The sequence below is a fragment of the Procambarus clarkii genome, chromosome 10 (genome assembly GCF_040958095.1).
Source record: "Procambarus clarkii isolate CNS0578487 chromosome 10, FALCON_Pclarkii_2.0, whole genome shotgun sequence".
Classification (NCBI taxonomy): domain Eukaryota; kingdom Metazoa; phylum Arthropoda; class Malacostraca; order Decapoda; family Cambaridae; genus Procambarus; species Procambarus clarkii.
The window spans coordinates 24423291-24443664 of record NC_091159.1 but is presented as its reverse complement, the minus strand read 5'-3'; the positions used below and the strand labels follow the sequence as shown (position 1 = coordinate 24443664).

At 35.5% G+C, this 20374-nt stretch overlaps 2 protein-coding genes across 10 annotated transcripts in view; one reads left to right on the top strand and one right to left on the bottom strand.

Moving 5' to 3' along the window:
* Positions 1-3643, top strand: part of SppL (signal peptide peptidase-like protein) — a 115276-nt gene extending 111633 nt beyond the window's left edge. For all 8 annotated transcript variants that reach the window (XM_069321756.1, XM_069321757.1, XM_045727965.2 and 5 more), the window contains one exon: positions 32-3643. In XM_069321756.1, coding sequence (XP_069177857.1) covers positions 32-100 — 69 coding nt within the window. In that variant the 3' untranslated portion in view covers positions 101-3643. The remainder of the gene's footprint in view (positions 1-31) is intronic.
* Positions 3644-7783: 4140 nt separating this feature from the next.
* LOC123746446 (uncharacterized) lies at positions 7784-17672 on the bottom strand. Of its 2 annotated transcripts, none has more exons than XM_045727977.2 (2): positions 17518-17672; positions 7784-12368 (listed from the first exon to the last, which is right to left on the bottom strand). In XM_045727977.2, the coding sequence occupies exon 2, from the start codon at positions 12360-12362 to the stop codon at positions 10263-10265; it is 2100 nt and encodes a 699-aa protein (XP_045583933.1). In that variant the 5' UTR covers positions 12363-12368; positions 17518-17672; the 3' UTR covers positions 7784-10262. The 2 variants fall into 2 exon arrangements, with proteins under 2 accessions (XP_045583933.1, XP_069177855.1); XM_069321754.1 differs by lacking the exon at positions 17518-17672 and adding an exon at positions 16270-17465.
* Positions 17673-20374: the final 2702 nt, after the last annotated feature.

The window sequence follows — 20374 nt, the reverse complement described above, 5'->3', positions numbered from 1 at the left end:
ATAAATGATATTGATCGAGGTTATCTTTCAGGGTGATCTGCGAAGAATGTGGAGCGAACCATTCATCATTCAGACACAGAGCAAGAACTTGGAAGTGTGACTGAGGGTGATGCTTAGAGTGTAGCCATAAGTGTGGTTAGTGTTTATTCTTAGTATGAAAATGTGTGACTCTTGGCAAAACAAGTTTCTGGATTCTTGGCTGTGTACATTGCCGTACACGTGAGAAGTGACAAGAAGAGTATTATATGTTTACCTGAGTTACTCCACTTCTCTGTGAAGAGACAATTCCAGACACCAAATGTACATATATATATAGATATATATATATATATATATATATATATATATATATATATATATATATATATATATATATATATATATATATATATATATATATATATATTAATATGACAGTAGTTTAGTGTTGAAATATTATGAAAGAAATTAAAAATAATGATTCATAAAAAACTAAACAGTACTTCCATGCCTTTAAAACACAGTGATGTGGTGTTTTTGTGTGTACAATACTTTAAAAAAAATATCAGTGGCATCATGCAGTTGCAGTAGAACCTGGCCATAGGCGGGTTTGCTATTGTGTAAATCGCGTATTTTTTCTTCCTTATTGCCCTATTAATTGTAGAAAATATATTTTTTTCTTGTACCCATTGTTGTGAGGTGGCATAAAGTTGCTGGCATGCCTTGGGTGACAGTGAGGACTCTATCGCAAGCACTTCTTATGCTTTCTGTAGGTCGTAGTTGCTTGCCTTAAGTGTAAGTGCACAATTACAGTCATGTAAGACTAGTTCCCATCTGCTGTCAATTGGTCAGACTTCAATGCTGGTGCTGTATGCCACCCAGTGGAAAGAAATACTTCTCTTATACAGTGCCATTGTATGGTCAGATGCATCACTGATGCTAGATGCCACTAATTGGTCAGAAGCATCACACTGATGCTGGATGCCTAATTGGTCAGAAGCATCATAGTGATAATGCGTCATCCAGTTTCAAAGTACTCTGCTGATGTTGTATAGCACCCAGTGGTTAGAAACTATGTGCTGGTGGGGAGTTATTTAATTGTTAAAATGTAACCCTTGTACTGTATGTCATCTAATGGTCATAGAATCATCATTGTTATCATTAATCATCACTGTCTTGTTCATAACTTCAATATTGAAACTGCCTTGTAGTAGTCATTATAACAAGGCTTGCAGCCCAGTAATTATAACTGCAGTGTTAGTTTTAGGTTTATTTGTCACCTAGCAGTTACGTATAACTGTAAGACCATCTAGCAGTCAAGGTGTTTATGTTAATACCATCAGCCCCAATCTACCATCAATGGTTGAAGTTACAACCAAAAAAAAAAAAGAGTAGTATCAGAACCTTAGTGTACAGTGCATCCTAATATTGTAAATAGCTGATGTACAGAACAAGAGGACTATTAAAGTAGCATGTCATTGTATGACACTTGTGGCAGCTGATTTTAATCTCGTTTCCCATTCACTCACTCAGGCTAAGTGTTGGTATGTGAGATTGCCTATATTGTGTTCTTCTTTTGTGCACTCTATGGAAAGTCAAATATAAAAATTATTATAATATTGAATGGTTACTTGACAACATTTAATTTGTTTCTATTTATACTTGTTTACTCCTGTTCACTATATGAAGGACACAAATAATATCAGTGTTAAAGTTCTGTGCGCATAATGAGGTGTGAAATCACACAAATAAAATGGTTAACAAAATAGAAATAAAATGGTTAACAAAATAGGAATAAAATGGTTAACAAAATAGAAATAAAATGGTTAACAAATTAGAAATAAAATGGTTAACAAAATAGAAATAAAATGGTTAACAAAATAGTGGACACTGAGACTTGCAGCGTATGACCTCTAGCCCTCAGTTGACCTGAGCACTTCCTTCTGTAGAGGTCAGAGTTGGCACTAAATAATGATCATATCTATTACTTCATTAAAATGTATTTAGGTTTTGTTCACTATTTTTGCCTCCAATTATCTTTGGTCTTGTTTTCCCCTAAAACGTAAGTAAACTGTGCTACATTATGAGAATTTGTTAAAAAAAAAAAAGGAATTCATGGAAAGTGTGAACCCATTTGATAAAAAGTTCACCTTTGTTGTTGAATCAGAAAATAGATATATTGCATTTACTAGAAATAATATGACTTTGGAATTATATTTTGCACATTTTGGTGCTTAAAACAAGTTTGGCTAATTTCAGAATTAGAATGTATGATAATTCGAAGTCCATTTATTGTGCATGATTAAAGCAGAGCACCATACAACACAAAATTAAAGATAATAATTAATATGCATAAATATTAGCTACTTTACTAATTGCAGGTTTTCTGTCACAACTTGTCAGTAGAAAATTGTTTGTGTGTCATGATACATCAGTTGCCGATTGACTAGCTGCCATGGTGTGAACATTGGGAATGGGCCAGATATTGCAGTATACATCATCAAGTCTAGCTAGTTACTGTATATTACACCGGTGGATAATATGGTAACCATCAGGAAACACGTCTTTAAAATTAGTTGTCATGATATATCAGTTGAAATATGCTAACTTCTATGACAGCCAATGAAAAATAGCTTGTTATAATATGCTAGTTGAATATTTGATAGATGACATGATATACAAGGTGAAATAAGCTAGTTGTCTTACTAAACTTGGTAATCATTTAATAGGTGTCATGTAATGGTATATAATTATCTAGCCATCATGATATTAAAGTTTAAATTTAGCTATCATAATGGTAGTTTTGGCACAGTTTCACTCCATAACAACTTTATAAGCAATGACTTAAAAGTGAAGTCTGTAATGTTCTATTTTGATGACACAGCCAGCATGATTCAGGTGCTAGAACACTCATTTGTTTAAAGTTTAGTTACGTGTGTATGTGGTAGTAAGAGTGAAACTCTGGTCAAGTGTTGGATTCTATCAATAGAAACACGAGTTGAGATTGCAAGGACTGAACAAAATAAACTCAATTTACCTCCCAATCCTCACTTAGTGTGTCTTAGAAACCGCAAATTATGCTTATTTGAAAGCAATACGTAAAATTGAATGCAAAAATTAAAATTAGTATTATTATTCGACCACTCTGGAGGATGTTGTAGTGGGTTATGTGAGGATTGATACGATGGGATGTTAGTTAAGGGTTTGCTTGTGTCAAGCACAAAAATTTAAATATTGATTCCACATTCTTTTGGCAGAATCATTACAAATTGTGCTAATGTAAGGTTTATGAATTGGTGATTAATGCCAGCTTTTAATATTTTGTTGATACTGTATTTATTATACAACATTAAACTAAATTAAGGTACAGTATTTGGATGTTAAAAAAAAATATTATATATATATATATATATATATATATATATATATAATTTATATTTATTTATATTTATTTTCCAATTATTAGTTTGCTAAATTGTGGTTTTAATGCTGCCAAGGTAAATTACATTGTTTTTGTTATATTTTCTTAAGGACACTCAAAACAGTGTTTTCATTGACTAGACTGATATGACATTTCTTTGTATTAAAATAATGTCATTTTCACCCTGAATCATACTCAAAGAAATTCTGATTATCTAACACCAGAATAATACGAAGTTGATAAGGTTGGTATTTTTGTATCCTGTTTATTAATATCAGGTGTTCAACTGGTAGTGTTGCAGGTAGTCAAGAAGTAGCAGTACTGTACTAAACACGGATGGGTCTAGTGCTGTATGAATGCGAGGAAGCTGAGGTGCACCAGACCACAGCACTGGTAGCAAGTGCCACTCATATTGGCATAATAAAAACATCAATATTGTATTAATTTTGAGAAAGCTCCTGGTGTGTATGTTATGTTACGGGCTGCTGTAATCCAGGGAAATATTACTTTCATAAATTACCAGTACAGTGTTAAACACACACACACACACACACACACAAAGACAAAGACAAACTCTTCAGCACGGGTGGGACACGAACAAGGGGACACAGGTGGAAACTTAGTACCCAGATGAGCCACAGAGACGTTAGAAAGAATTTTTTCAGTGTCAGAGTAGTTAATAAATGGAATGCATTAGGAAGTGATGTGGTGGAGGCTGACTCCATACACAGTTTCAAATATAGATATGATAGAGCCCAGTAGGCTCAGGAATCTGTACACCAGTTGATTGACAGTTGAGAGGCGGGACCAAAGAGCCAAAGCTCAACCCCCGCAAGCACAATTAGGTGAGTACAATTAGGTGAGTACACACACACACACTGAATATTATATTAAGAACATACTGACTTATGTTAGATTATGTTATGATACGTTAGGTTAGGTTAGATCAAAATTCTGTTATAACTCCCATTAAAAAAAAATCAAATCATATATAATGTAATGGAAACCTTTGTCATTCTATAAGAAAAACTGTGAAAAATATAATATCTCGGAAAAATTTGGCTTGTTAGGTAATTTGGCCTATTAGATACAACACATATTACATACATTTTATATACATATATACATATATATATATATATATATATATATATATATATATATATATATATATATATATATATATATAAGTATATTTTGGTAGCAGTCTTTCCTGTAGACATATTTTATTAAATATGACCGAAAAAGTAAGATTAATAATTCTAACACGAATTTTCTCAATCTTTCGTACATTATGCTTCACTGTTGGAGGTAAATCAAAAATCACTTCTCCAAAATTCATTTTTATTTCTAGTCTGACGCGACACGGGCGCGTTTCGTAAAACTTATTACATTTTCAAAGACTTCACAAATACACAACTGATTAGAACTTGCGTTTCCCTGATTTTATATCTACATTTGAGTGAGGTGGGAAGGGTGATGTGGCATTACATTTGAGTAAGGTGGGAAGGATGATGTGGCATTAGAGGATATTAATAGGGTATTAAAAGTATCAACACAAGACAGAACACGAAACAATGGATATTGAATAGAAGTGTTTGTAGAAAGCCTATTGGTCCATATTTCTTGATGCTTCTATATTGGAGCGGAGTCTTGAGGTGGGTAGAATATAGTTGTGGACTATAAACACAACTATATTCTACCCACCTCAAGACTCCGCTCCAATATAGAAGCATCAAGAAATATGGACCAATAGGCTTTCTACAAACACTTCTATTCAATATCCATTGTTTCGTGTTCTGTCTTGTGTTGATACTTTTAATACCCTATTAATATCCTCTAATGCCACATCATCCTTCCCACCTTACTCAAATGTAATGCCACATCACCCTTCCCACCTCACTCAAATGTAGATATAAAATCAGGGAAACGCAAGTTCTAATCAGTTGTGTATTTGTGAAGTCTTTGAAAATGTAATAAGTTTTACGAAACGCGCCCGTGTCGCGTCAGACTAGAAATAAAAATGAATTTTGGAGAAGTGATTTTTTATTTACCTCCAACAGTGAAGCATAATGTACGAAAGATTGAGAAAATTCGTGTTAGAATTATTAATCTTACTTTTTCGGTCATATTTAATAAAATATATATATATATATATATATATATATATATATATATATATATATATATATATATATATATATATATATATATATATATATATATATATATATATATATATATATAAATAAAATATAAATAAATAAAAGATATGATCAAAATGCTACTAGAATGAATACTTTCAGAGCAGTATTGTGCAGACACCAATACTAGTAGTTTCAAAAATGATAAATATTATGGGAGCACCCATGTTGTCTTGTGACTCATAACCCACCAGGGATAACATCTTTTCCAGTGCTGTATAGACAGCTGCTGTTGCTGTCTATTACTCCGCACTGGGAAGAAACCATGCAATACCTCCGAGGGGCTGAGACATGAGACTTCTTGTGTGTAGTTATATAATGGTAATACATTTTCCTTTTGCAGACTTCAGTGTTGGCACATTTATCAGTCTGGGAATGCATTGCAGCACCTTCAGTATTAAAACAGGTTTCTCTGTCTTACTCACATTTTTAACATCGGTCCGTTAATAATAAAAACTTTAGTTTTGTGACATATTCAAGTATTTTTGTGATGTAGATGCACAGATTATTAGTAAAATTAACTATTACATTTCCCTAGTGAGTCAGATGTTTGTATATAGAGTAAATAAATGTTGTATATTTTTAGTTGGTTGAAAGTTGTCAAAGGTATTTGTGTAGACTACATAAATACGGTACAGTAATTGTACACATTAGTTTACAAAAATTATTTTACCAAAATAAAGCTGTAATCACATTGCAAGAAATTGCTAATTGTATATTGCAATAGATGTAGTAAAGTCGTTACAATTAACATTTGTACGGTGTTATACTAGTCTGTAATGGGAACTACAGTCAGGAAAGTGGTCAGCAGAATCTCTTGCAGTCCACTGAGTAGTTAATGTGTAGTGCTACCAAAATTCTCACACCTTTTGACAGCCCCCCCCCCCCCTATTTTCCTTGTATTTTTTCTCTTAAAAGCTACTTGGCAAAAGAATGTTTCCGACCACTAACGAGATACTGTAGCTGTACAAGAAAAGCCACCAGAATTCAGGTATGTTGTTTACAGTACTAGGCAGTGCTGTATTATGAATGGACTCATTAAATTGAGTTTATCCTCAGAATTTGATCCTCCATTGTGTAATGAATCTCATGTCAGGATATAGTTGCATTAATGCTATATTTATAACATGTCATATATATACACCTCTCACACTGACACTCATACTCATTGAAGTTAAAAACTGATCATCTCTTTTTAGTCTTTTACGTGGAATAAATCATTACTATAAATTGTCTTTAATGGTCCTTTTATGTATGAACTTAGGATTAGTTTCCCTGTATGAAATGGCAGATGGCAAAATATATTATCTTCTTTTGTGTATTGACAGTGTTATGTATCCTTGTAGGGGTACCCTGTTGTTTTTCTCTTGTCTTGAGTACATATCTGTGTATTAACTTAAAATGTTCAACGCATACATTTGATACAGAGGAGGATTCTGTAGAAATTGTGTAATGCAGCTACTGGTTGGCAGTTTTAAGAACCCATTTAAACCTTCACTGGGGTGTTGGGCCAAGTATGACCTTGAGTATAACCCATAATGTCATAATGAAACATAATGATTAACATATCAACTCATTTTGAGAAATGTTCCCTTTAGTTTCAGTTTGAATGTTATCCAGTAATTGAGCTTGTTTTCTGCATTTTGTTTTTGAAATGGTCAAGTGTGAAGGATTATTATTTTGGGTCTTATAACCCCCCCCCCCCCCTTTCTAGGTGCTGACGGGATTTTGAGCCATTTTATCACATCATTGGGTTAGATTATCTTGAGGTTATCTTGATGATTTCAGGGCTTAGTGTCCCCGTGGCTCAGTCCTCAACCAGGCCTCCTTTTTTTATTACACACCCCCAGGAAGCAGCCCGTAGCAGCTGTCTAACTCCCAGGTACTGTACCTATTTACTGCTAGGTAACAGGAGCATCAGGGTGAAAGAAACTCTGCCCTTTTGTTTCCGCCTCCACCGGGGATTGAACCTGGAACCTCAGGACTACGAACCCGAAGTTCTGTCCACTCAAGCTGCCAGGCCCTGTCTCGGTCAGGACAGGGTAATCGGATATCTCGAACAATATTGAAAATATAAATGGCAACTGCACCAAATTTTCTACAACTTTGCTTTAATGCTATGGGATACTCCCAGGGCCCTAAGTTGCAATTGTTGTCATAGATTTTAACAAAACATTAATCAGTGTGCAAATTTTTTATTTTTATTCTATAGATGTTATAGAAAATTATATGGTAGGATTTGGAAAAATAGTACAAAAAGTCTCCTTGTCAAAATAATAGAGAATGCAAACATGCAAATTCTCCTTCCATACTCACAAAGTCATGGTCAGGGTTCAAGAATGCCATTATAACCCACATGCAACAGAAAGCATTTTTGTATGTATGCGTTTATATATTTCACACACACTAACTCTTTGACTGCACTAAGAAAAATACTTAAAATGGGATGATTCAACACTTCAGTATGCTTAGAAAAAATTCCAAATGATGTAATATTTGACCAGGTCTGCTGACTATTAAAAATGTAGTAGGCCCTATAGACCCAGTAGGTGCTGCCATTGATTGGTGGCAGAAGTAAATATCATCTCATGTGGTATCACCAAAAATTTGCTATTGCTCTTCCTTCAAACTATCAAAGAATAACAAGAATTCATGTTCAGTAATGCAATAGACATGGTAAAATTAGGAGACTGAGAAGATTTTCATAAACTGGGCTCACACAGCAAGGCTTATGTCAGATGTTACAGCAAACTTCACAGACATTGAAAAGAAAGTGCACAAATCAATGATACAGGCACACACTATAATATGGAAGAAAAGACTGGGAAGATGCAACATCACGTAAACCCTAAAACTGCGGACATAGCCCCACTAGGTGATTTTTGCTTTAACATCGTACATAATTAAGGTCTTTTATAGGGTGGTTAAGAAGCCAGTTTGCCAGTTTAAGGGTAAAAAAAAAAACCTAACCACGTTCAACACAGTTTTAAAGCAATAAGTTCATGTGCTTTACAATTATTTGATCATTACTATAAAATTAGATGCATTTGAAAAGGACTAAACTGCAAAATTCATCTACACTGATTTTACAAAAGCATTTAATAAAATGACCATGGAATATTTGCCCATAAAATGAAAACATTTTTCTACCTACTTTATTGTTAAGTATTCTAAGTAAATAGAATGCAAATAGTAGTAATAAATCCGATATAAACTATTCTGAATACAGTAAGAACCAAGAGCCCACACGGTATGGTCCTTGCACTGTTACTCTCTCGTCTTCAAGGAGGACATAGACAAGAAGAATTTTTCTAATACACAATTTCATTCCACTCCTTGCCGATGACACCAAAATAAATATGGAAATTGCTTCGCTGTAAGCCACAGAAAAATTTCAATACAATATCAACAGTGTTCCATGGGGCAACATAAAACAGTATGATATATTCCATGTTGAAAAATTCAAATTTAGTTGATACAGGAGAAAGATTTAAACCTTAAAAGGACTATAGGATACAAAACTCGGTCAGATTTACATACACAATGCAGCAACCTAGTAAAAGAATTTGAAATAATAATATCAAGATCTAACATTTAGTGCCCACAACAAAGCAAACATTGCATCAATCAGGAAATTAACTGGGTGGATAATGAAAAGGTAAAAAGCAAGGGATGCTACTATAGTGATGATACTTTTAAAAGCACTCAAATTAAATATGGCTCAATCTTTACGTCCTATTTCAAGGTAGGCGAGACCACGAAGGTAAGGGATATGCAAATACCATTTACTTTTCATACTGAAACAGTCAAATTTTTAAACTACTGGGACTACCATAAAGCACTCGAATTGTATTCCATGGAATAGAGACGATAATTATCTGGTAATGTGCTGTGAAAAATACTGGAAGGTCTAGTTCCAAACTGCAAAACAAAATTACAGTATACTTGAGTGAGAGAGATGGCAGGAAATGCAGAATAATCCCAGTGAAAAGTAGGGATGCCATTAGCTCAGAGAACACTGTGAATATCAGAGGTACATACCTTCAATCTCCTATTGTAAACTCAAACCTATTTTTTGGGTGAAAATATTGTCATAACAGTTTGGGATAAAATGCATCTCTCTCTTTCCCTCTCTACTCTAGAAGGGTGAACCTACACAATTTTTAATCACTATTTAGATGATAATATGAAGTCATATATTTTGATTGTGTACTGAACAGTAGGTTAAAATTTAAGTATAAAACAACTTGACTGTTTTATGATTTACATTCAAGACACACTTGCATTAAAATTTGAGGAAATTTAAAGTAGCTCCAGTGCTTGAGGAAATCTTTCCTCTTTTTATTATATATGAAATGTCCTATAAATGACTTGGTTGCAAATAATGAAACTTCATTATCATAAGTAAACTTAAATTTCAATCAATATACAGGTATTTTCCTTTGCATTCAGCACTCATTAATTTTTCTTTTGTGGATGATAATGATAGGTTGCATTTGTACTTTGTTAACTTTTCCCTTGCATATGAGTAGTAGTACTACTGTGCTAGAAAATTATAAAGATTTTAAATCATTACTTGATTTTTAGGCCAAAGCATCTGTGAAGCATTCTCAACCTTCAGTAAACAAAGTTGAAAAGTCAAGTGTAGGCATGGCACTTCATCTTTTTTTTTTCGAAAATTTGGTTATGGACCTGAAGGTTCTAATCATATCACTCTTGAACTGAGAACTACGCATATTGTAGATCCATGGGTTCCAGGCACTTCCGGCCAAAAATAACCACCAAGATATGTAATTAAACAGATTAAACCAGTAAAAATCATAATCAATGATGTTGAAAAATATATTAATACCCAGCGGTAAAACTGATAATGAGAAAAGAAGCATAATAAGTATCATTGTAACCATAATCCGCTTATTTTCTCTCTCTAATGTGCCCCAGACTCTCATATTTAAACACATCCACTCGGCTCTTATTCTTTTTTGTTCATGTATAAAGTTAATGATGGCTAAACTTGAAAAGATGAAAGTAGATACACATGTTAAACATAGAAATATCAAACGTAAATATAATGACCAATGGGTAATGTCAGACACTTTTTCTGATAATCCAACTGGAAGCTTAGTAATGGTTGACCACATAGCACGAAAATGTCCATTGCCATCATAAATAAATTGCAAAGTGTCAAGAAAGGACATAACCCATGTAAGGATAATGACAATCTTCACCCGGAAAACGGAGAAATAAGCATTGTACTGGAGACTTCGGCTGGTTATAATAAACCTCTCCATGCTTAGCAGCAAGATAGAAATCAGAGAGACTATTGAACAACAGCTCAATACAAAAGACTGAAATAATCTATATCCACCATCCACAACCTGTAGAACGTAATGGTTAATGTCTGGTAATTCAGAATAATTATAATAAGAATGCTCTTCCCAGGAATATTCTGTTGAGGTAATATCTCCTGTGATTAAGGATATTTGGTAAGCGACAGAGGGAATCGCGACAAAGATGCAAATAAAAAGATCGGCAAGAGCTAATGATGTACGAACCATGCTGGACTCCTCCCATCTGTGTCTACCACAAAACATCACTACCACTACTATCATATTTCCTAGGACCCCACTTATGCCAATACATAGAGCTGCTGAGATGAGTAGAAATTCACATACATGGCAAGACTGTGGCAAGAAATCCCAGAAACTATTCAGCCCATGTTCTTCTGGTTTACCCACCCAAAGTATTGTGTACATTGAATAGCAACATGGAAAGTAAATGTTTGCATCTACATATATAGTTTCATTGTAATGTTTCCAGTTTGAGAAAGAATCAAATAAATAATCACAATTTTTCCCTCTTTCTGGAAGTCCCAGATTTAATTTAATGAGCCGAAAGGGTATTCCGTTCACTTTTGAATCAACAACTCGAAATGTTCCATCGCAAATATGGTTAAAGCAGAATTCATCATTTTCTATTAACGAATCTACCAAAAGAGGTATGAAAAACTTGTCCATGACTGAAGGCTGCTGACATACAGAAAATTGAAAGAAAATTACACCTTCATTTAGGCACAAAGTCATAAGCTTTTTTTTCTCACAATGATTGAACCTTTGAAAAAAAGGTAAACACATTGCAATGAAGTCCTCATCAATAAAACATTTCAGTCCTGTATAATTTCCAATGGTTTTCAAAGTATATAATGGGTACCGTTTATAAATACTTGCATAAATATAATTACACAAAGTTAATGTTGAATCTACTTTCATATACTGAGTTTCTTGACCCACACATACTTCCTCAGAATGAGTCAGAAACTCTGAAGAAAATTTTGTAGGAGGATGATCACATAGATTCATAAAGCCTGAAGGTGAAAGCAAAAGCTCATTTTCAGTGTTCTTATCTTCATAGGAGTCCTTTAGATCAGAGCCATATTGGTCAGGAAAGTTTTCAGTATAATCTTTCTCTTTGTATTGATGATTATTATCAGTGAAGTTAACATGAGCTAAACGCGTTGAGGTTGCAGTATTGCTCGGATTTTCTTTCACCGAAGACAAAGTTTCATTATTAAGGATATTTGTTTTGTAGCTGTTAGTTGTGTTTTCTGAATTTTTAGAATTCATTTGCTGCTGATTTTGAATGTAAGTTATTTCTTGCAATAAAAGATTCTGGTTACTTTGGTTGGCTGGAACCACCAGCAGAACAAGCAGCAGTGAAATAGATGTTGCAGTTAAGTGTAGTACCAGAAGAGCCATCATTGTTTGCTGCAAAGCAAGAGAGTGAAAGACATCTGAATTAGATACTGTATACGGTCTACTAAACATTATAAAACTTTTTTTAGAGCATAGTTTACATAAGAGATTATGTAAGCTATGTACAGTATAATTATTTATGTATATACTGCATAAATAAATGGAAAAGCACACTTGTACAGTGCCCTGCACTGCACACATTATCTCTGGCAATTCTTACAAATAAAAATTGTTGTTACTCATTGGTTATATATAGATCTATAGTGGGTGTACATAATTAATCTAATCTTAGGCTAATAATATCAAAAGTGGATTTTTACAATTAATTTTGTCGATACTAAAGATACTACTGTATGTATATTATTTAGGTTTATTATATGTAAATAAACTTCAGACATCATTCTAATTTTTAAACTACTCGTAAGTATTTAAGAGTAATTATAAATTAGCAAAAGTAACAAGGTGATTTGGTTATTTAGAATGAAAACTATGAGTAAATATGTTATGTAGATTGTTTGACATTTCACTCACATTAACCACAAACATAAATTAGATGGACCACTTCATTATTTGTCTTAATTAAAATGGTTAAAGTTAGTATTATACCTGTACAGTACTTGTTGTATTTAAGTAGTTTCACAATTCACAAGCCTTTATTTGCATGATGCTTCTAATTTGGTTGAATCGGAATCTGGGAACATCAAAGAGAAGCTTATTTCTAGTGTGGTCTCTGTGAGTTATATATTAGCCCTATAAGAAACATTTGAGGCCAGGATTGGCATTACAGTTTAGAGTTTTAAAGACAGAGTACACAAGATAATGTGTGTTGAACTTTTATATCTAATATATATAAGGGGTTGAACAAATTACTGCAAGGTAATTATTTTATACCTGTGTACAGTACTGTAATTACCGAAGTGTAGTTACAGGATGAGAGCTATGCTCTTGGTGTCCCATCTTCCCAGTACTTTTTGTCATATAACGCTTTGAAACTACTGATGGTTTTGGCCTCTACCACCTTCTCACTTAACTTGTTCCAAGAGTCTACCACTGTTTGCAAAAGAAAACATTCAAATATTTTTTCAGCACCTTTGTTTCCTTAGCTTGAATCTATGCCCTCTTGTTCTTGATTTTGCTGGTTTCAGGAATTCCTCTTTGTCAATTTGGTCGATTCCTGTTAGTATTTTGTAAGTGGTGATCATATCACTTTTTTTTTCTTCTATCTTCTAGTTTGTCATGTTTAACACCTCTAGTCTCTCCTCGTATCTCGTTGTTTTTCAGTCCTGGAAGCCATTTTGTAGAATGCCTTTGCACCTTTGCCAGTTTATTTATGTGCTTCTTGAGATATGGGCACCATGCAACTGCTGCATATTCCAATATTGGTCTCACAAACATCATGAACGGTTGGTTTCACCATCCATGTAATTAATTTAAAAGCAAGTCTGAAGTTGGATTGTAATGTTCTTTATGTGTTCCTCTGGTGACGGCTTACTATACAAAGGTGTCTGGGGCTGGAGCTCATTATGGTTCTCATTGTTGATTATATCCAGTAGGTTTGGGTAATAATGATATATGGTTAAGTTATTAAGAAGTTATCTCAAAATGGTAGGGGGTAGCACACACACACAAGAAGAAAAATAGCACCTTAAATGTATAATGAAACAACTAACAGGAGTATTTGAAATAAAATAGATGAGCTATATGACCGTGTGTGAACAGAAACCATTTACGGTATATTATTGAAATCATAGAGATATGGATAAAAATATAAAATATAGAACTTTGGAGAATATAGAATTAAGGGATAAAAGTTGTTTCACTGTGATAAACAAAATAGCTGTGAAATTTTTTATAATAACAAATACACAATACTATGCTGGAACCTTAGTCTATATGAGGAGTTACAGAGTGTAGGTCAAGAATGGGACCTATGATTCATAGAGTTTACAGTTGGAGTGCTTAATGTTGGCAGACTTATTACTTGGCTACCTATCATACTACGTGGTTAACTTCTGGTGGTTTTTGGTTTCAATGTCTCTACAGCCCAGTCTCTGGCCAGGCCTTCTGATTGGTGACCTGGTCAACCACCTGTTAGATGCAGCTGCCCGGAGTCTAAAGTTACAATTCACAGCCCGGTTGATCAGATACCTTTGGAAGTGTTTTTCAAGATCTCCCTTGAACACAGTGAGAGGTCAACCAGTTATGTCCCATATATTTAGAGGGAAAGTTGAACAATCTTGGGCCCTTGATGTTAAAAGAATTGTCTTGTAGCATATCTATTGCACCTCTGCTCTCCCTTCCATACCTCCTTGTTTCATGTGATGTTATTTCTGCTTGCATATTTGAAGCCAGTACCTCTTAATACATGAATTTAAGAATTTTAAGCAGTCCCAATAATTTAGATGATTTAGAGTGGATTTGTGCAATAGGAGACCTTTGCATGTTCTCCAGTGATTTCTTCAGCTTTGAATGGAGCTGTTAGTGTGTAACAACATTGCTCTGGTATCTGTTCTTTGAAAGGTTTTCATTATCCAACCAGACATTTTTCTTGGAGTTGTGACAGCTACTAAATTGTATTCTTTAAAAGTAAGGTCTTCCAATATGATTAATCCTAAATTTTTATCTTCATTAAGCATTTTGTTAGTTTTTTGTGGCTAATTTGAGAGACCTGATTTACATCAGGTTGGAGGTTTATGATGTCCACTATATTGTCTACTCATGAAAATCCTAGTGTCATCTGCAAAATATATTGTAGCAATTATATTGTGTACAGTTAATACCTCTTCCCAAACCTGCTAGAGGATAGTCAGGTGAGGTGTACGACTGATAATATAAGCAGTTGATAGCAAATCAATATCCAGTTACAGCCCCGCTCCTGTGCCAGGCAAGTCCACTACGGGATCACCATAGCCCGTGCTAATTGTAACTTTTGGTCCCGAATAGCTGAATCTTAAAGAACAACAATCATCAGTACAGACACTTGAGGGATACCACACACTTGATAGGACTTGAGGGATAGCACAAATAGGTGAGTACACATCTTCAACTTTCACCAACAACAATATAACACTCAATATGTCTAGTTCATACTCTCATAAGAAGCTTCAGCCTCGACACAGAGCAGAAAGCAAGACTCTGGTCACATCAAGCTTCCACGCTCAAGCCCCACACTCGAGCTCCTCGACTCTGCCCGCATTCAGAGTGCCACGCTCTACACACTGGCCCCACATCTGAGCTAGTTTCTATCCCTGGTGTCACTCGGCTCTCTGCTCTACTCTAGGTTTCGTCTTAACTGCTACGACACTTTATTACACTGCCAACACACCGACTGCTGTAACCAAGTCTATACTAAATAAATATAAGAAACCACTAAGGGTCTCATAGCGGAGTAAGGGGTCTGGTAGCCTAGTGGACAGCTCGTGGGACTCGTAATCCTGTAGCCCAGGTTCGATTCCCAGCACAGGCAGAGACAAATGGGCAGAGCTTCTTTCACCCTGATGCCCCTGTTACCTAGCAGTAAATAGGTACCTAGGAGTTAGACAGCTGTTACGGGCTGCTTCCTGTGTGTGTGTGTGTGTGTGTGTGTGTGAAAAAAATTAGTAACAGTTGATTGATTGACAGTTGAGAGGTGGGCTGAAAGAGCAGAGCTCAACCCCTGCAAGCACAACTAGGTGAATACTAAACTCTTTTGTGTCTAATCAACCAAATATGTACACATAAAAATGCGTTACAGTATAAACAGTTTTGTAAAATAGGGAGACAATAATAAGTAACATCTTGCATTAACATGTATATATAACGGATGTAATTTGCTCCTCCTTAGACAAGGTAGAAAGTGTTTTCCGACTCTCCAAATAAAATTTGAAATGCTCTTTATCCCAGTACCTTTCACAGTACTGTATTATGAACTTACCGCATAGTGAACACTTCTCAGACATTCGCATAACGCCCTGTGTGCCAGACAAGTCGCAGTGCAGTCTCTGTATAGTACACTTAAGTCATTCACTGATTTAGTTCACCTTGTCCACTTGGCTACAATTGTAAATTTTATATTTTTCCTTGCAGTTACCTTAAGCTCTAGAATTCATATGACCAACATGCGCACCCATTTAAATTACAGGAACGAGATGTATGTTCTTTTATTAACGTAAACCTACCAACTGCCTCGGCCTTTTGGTTCTAAGTTAAAGCCGAGATTTAGTAACTTCAATACCCATACCATATGTTATTTCCGAGATAGTCAAGCATAAAGTATACATGGCACCCATCCGAGTCGTAAATTTATTTATTTTATTATATATTTACAAGGAGGTACATTGGGTTATTGAGAGTACATAGCATTGATGTTTTTACATACTTGCAAAGCCACCAACACGCATAATGTTAAGTTTAAATGCTAGGAAAGTACTGTACTCTAATTCAAATTTCAGCCGGAAAATATTCCTTAGGAATAATGGACGGGCCATTGATAAGCTGTCGGTTTATTGTCCCCACCGAAGCGATTCTAAAAATGCTTGCGAGCATGCATCTGGCTCTCCATGTTGGTGACGGATGCCTGTTAAGGGGTTTTCCCCAGTGCTTGCAGCTGTTGATGATTAGATATGTCGCTGTGTTAAAGGTTAGGCTTCAATATGTCAATAATTATCAAAAGGCACCAAGCTGGGAAGACTATGTAGCAGCAAATATAGATTGCTTTAGTATACTGCAACTTTCCCATGCTGTGCAATTCTGATCGCTGTACTACAGATGACAAGGCTGGTGGGACCTTCCTTATAAGACAGATTGAAGTGCCTCAATTTGCACTATTGACGTTTTAAATTATATTGGCTTGAAAACAGGTGGATGCATGGGACAATTAAAGCTTCCAGCTAGATGTTATTGGGACAAACAATTTAACTGGTTGTAAGATTAGGTACGTATATATGTTGGATGACACCGAGGGCCTGTGCAGAAATTAAACAGGATCAGTAGTGTGAATCAATGAACCTTCTGCTCCCTCTAATCACTTATATTTGCTTAAATGCATCAATCAGTTGTTTGTTCAACTGCATCAATCAGTAATAATTTATTTTACACTGTGCATTCGAGTAGCATATTTGCAGTTCTAAGTATTATCATCCCCCCCCCTAAACTAAATATTAATATTAATAATCATGCTTACCGATGGAATTGTCTGCAATAGACAAATTTGTCACGACCTAATTGTGACGGTGTTGATGGTGGTGCAGATGTGGTCTGAGTGACCATTCTCCACACAAGGGCGTGAGGCTACTTCTCAGGAAATCCCATGACGGAAAGCTGCCGGCGGGGGAGAGTAAAAGATGACATTATTTAAATATATATATATTTTAAATATTAATTGAGCAAAATTGAAGCCAATTGAACACTTGATCATTAAATCCGTGTTTTTCCCTCGTGGCACGTATCTAATGTAGAAAACTGCTTTATTCGGCATATATTACCTTCAAATGCTGACGTTTCAACTTATGGTTCCCCCATATATAATTCGGAGATCGGAAGCCTATATATAGCTATTAGAATTATCGAGCTCTCCCTAGACCAGCTATATTGCCCTATAGATTGCACATAATATACTCCAGGATATAATCTACGACAGTTGACAATTACTGCTAGGTGAGCAGAGGCATCAGTTGAAAGGAAATTAACATTAACAAACGTTTGTGTCCTGTCAGGAGAATTGAATTCGTGACCTGACATACAGTGCTGAATATTTCGTCATTGTACCTATAATGTGTAGTGTTACCATTTTCGGTTGTGTAGGTATATACTGTAATGTGATTATATACGCCTATGTCTACATACAAATATTATGAGAACGCTTTAATTGTGGTCTTAAAACTTTCTTACACGGGAAAGATGCATCAAATCTTTTTTTTTATTTTGTTTTTATTTGCAATGTCCATCACGGGTAGTGACCGGGTACTAGTGATGATGATAATTACAGAGATGACAGTAGCGAAGATAGTTACAGTGATGAGGCTGTGTTGTGTAGACGCTTAGTGTTGCAGGTGTTTGTGTAGCAAAGATGGCGTAACCATCTATGCTATACACGACCATGATCATCATGGTCGTTAATACCGTCATCTCTGTAACTATCATCACTATATACCCGGGCTCTGCTGGGACCCCATATATGCAAGCTTCTCCCCCTCTTTCTCAATCTTCCCTACCCTTTACGACCTTCCCTCCCCTTCACCACCCTCCATACCTTCCATCTCCTGCACAACCATGCCTTTCTTTCTCCACCTTTCCTCTCCTTCACCATCTTTCCTACCCCTGCACCTTCTCCTATTCTTCATCACTTTCCCTAACTTTCACCTCCTTCCCTACTCTTAACCACCTTCCCTACCCTTTAACACCTTCCTAGCCGCCCCCTTCTTCCATATTCTTCACCATCTTCTCTACCCTTCGCCATCTTATCTACCCTTCACCACATCCCTGTAACCTTTTAAACCAAATACTGTCTTCATTTAATTATGTATAAAATAATAGGCTAGATAACGCAGTGAGGATGAAGCATGAATTTTAGCGAGATTCGAAATTAATATAATTTGATATTTAATGCAAAAGGACGGACAATATATGCTATAAAAGACTTGATATATACATTAAACTATGTACGGAAGGAAATTATGAAGGGAAAGTGGCTCATCACAGATGTAAATTACTCGGCTTAGTCTGTTGTGGTGGTCCAGTTCTTGAATCAATTGTTCTATAAAAGATTATTGATATATGCATTAACTGTATAATTATATAATTATCAAAAAAATATTGGAGCCAATTAAACTAGGCACCAAAATAGGAAGACTGTAGCACTGTTTTTAACTGTAAATAATTGATCCAATTTTAACTTGTTTAGGTAAATAAATTTGGGGTTCAGTTTTTCAGCCTATTTATATATGTTTGTTTATTTATTATTTATTTATTTATTTATATACAAGAAGGTACATTGGGTTTGAGAGAATACATTCCATAGTATTTACAATCTTGTAAAGCCACTAGTACGCGCAGCGTTTCGGGCAGGTCCTTAATCTAACAGATAATTTTAAGTAGGTAAATTCTAGCAGAATTAATAAAATGATAATAGATACATTGAAAGAAAAAATGAGATGAGAGAGATTAGTAAGTATAGTAAAGCACATTGGTATATTAAAGCTCTGATTGATTACATTGACAACTTGATTGGTAATTTAAACAAGATTACTAGACACCATACAGCAGATTGATAGCACATATAAGAAGACAGCAATGATCACAATGGTAAAGATGTTCAGATTGGGTAGCAATAGATACAGTGCAATTTTAAAGCAAAAGGTAAAAAACTTTGAAGATGAAATTAGGTACTTTTTAGTTTTGTTTTTGAATGACGCAAAAGTTTGACAGCTTTTCAATTCATTAGGGAGTGAGTTCCATAGACTGGGTCCCTTATTTGCATAGTGTTTATACACAGATTAAGTTTGACTCTGGGGATATCAAAGAGATATTTATTTCTGGTGTGGTGATAATGGGTCCAATTACATCTGTCCAGAGAGAGTTTCAGAGCAGGATTTGCGTTTAAGAACAGGGTTTTGTAAATGTAATTGACATATGTGCATCTGTAACCTTTAAAACAAAATGTCCACGGGATGGGTATGGGGTCCACTACCGCTCACGAATTGGTTATGGGGTCCACTACCGCCCACAGGATGAATATGGAGTCCACTACCGCCCGCGGGATGGGTATGGGGTCCACTACCGCCCACGGGATGAGTATGGAGTCCACTACCGCCCACGGGATAGGTATGGGGTCGACTACTGCCCATGGGATAGTTATGGGGTCGACTACCGCCCACGGGATAGTTATGGGGTCGACTACCGCCCACGGGATAGTTATGGGGTCGACTACCGCCCACGGGATAGGTGTGGGGTCCACTACCGCCCACGGGATAGGTATGGGGTCCACTACCGCCCACGGGATAGGTATGGGGTCCACTACCGCCCACGGGATAGTTAAAGGG

Bases quoted from the DNA above. Each gene is read 5' to 3' on its own strand.
- LOC123746446 (XM_045727977.2), bottom strand. From the start codon at position 12,362: ATGATGGCTCTTCTGGTACTACACTTAACTGCAACATCTATTTCACTG.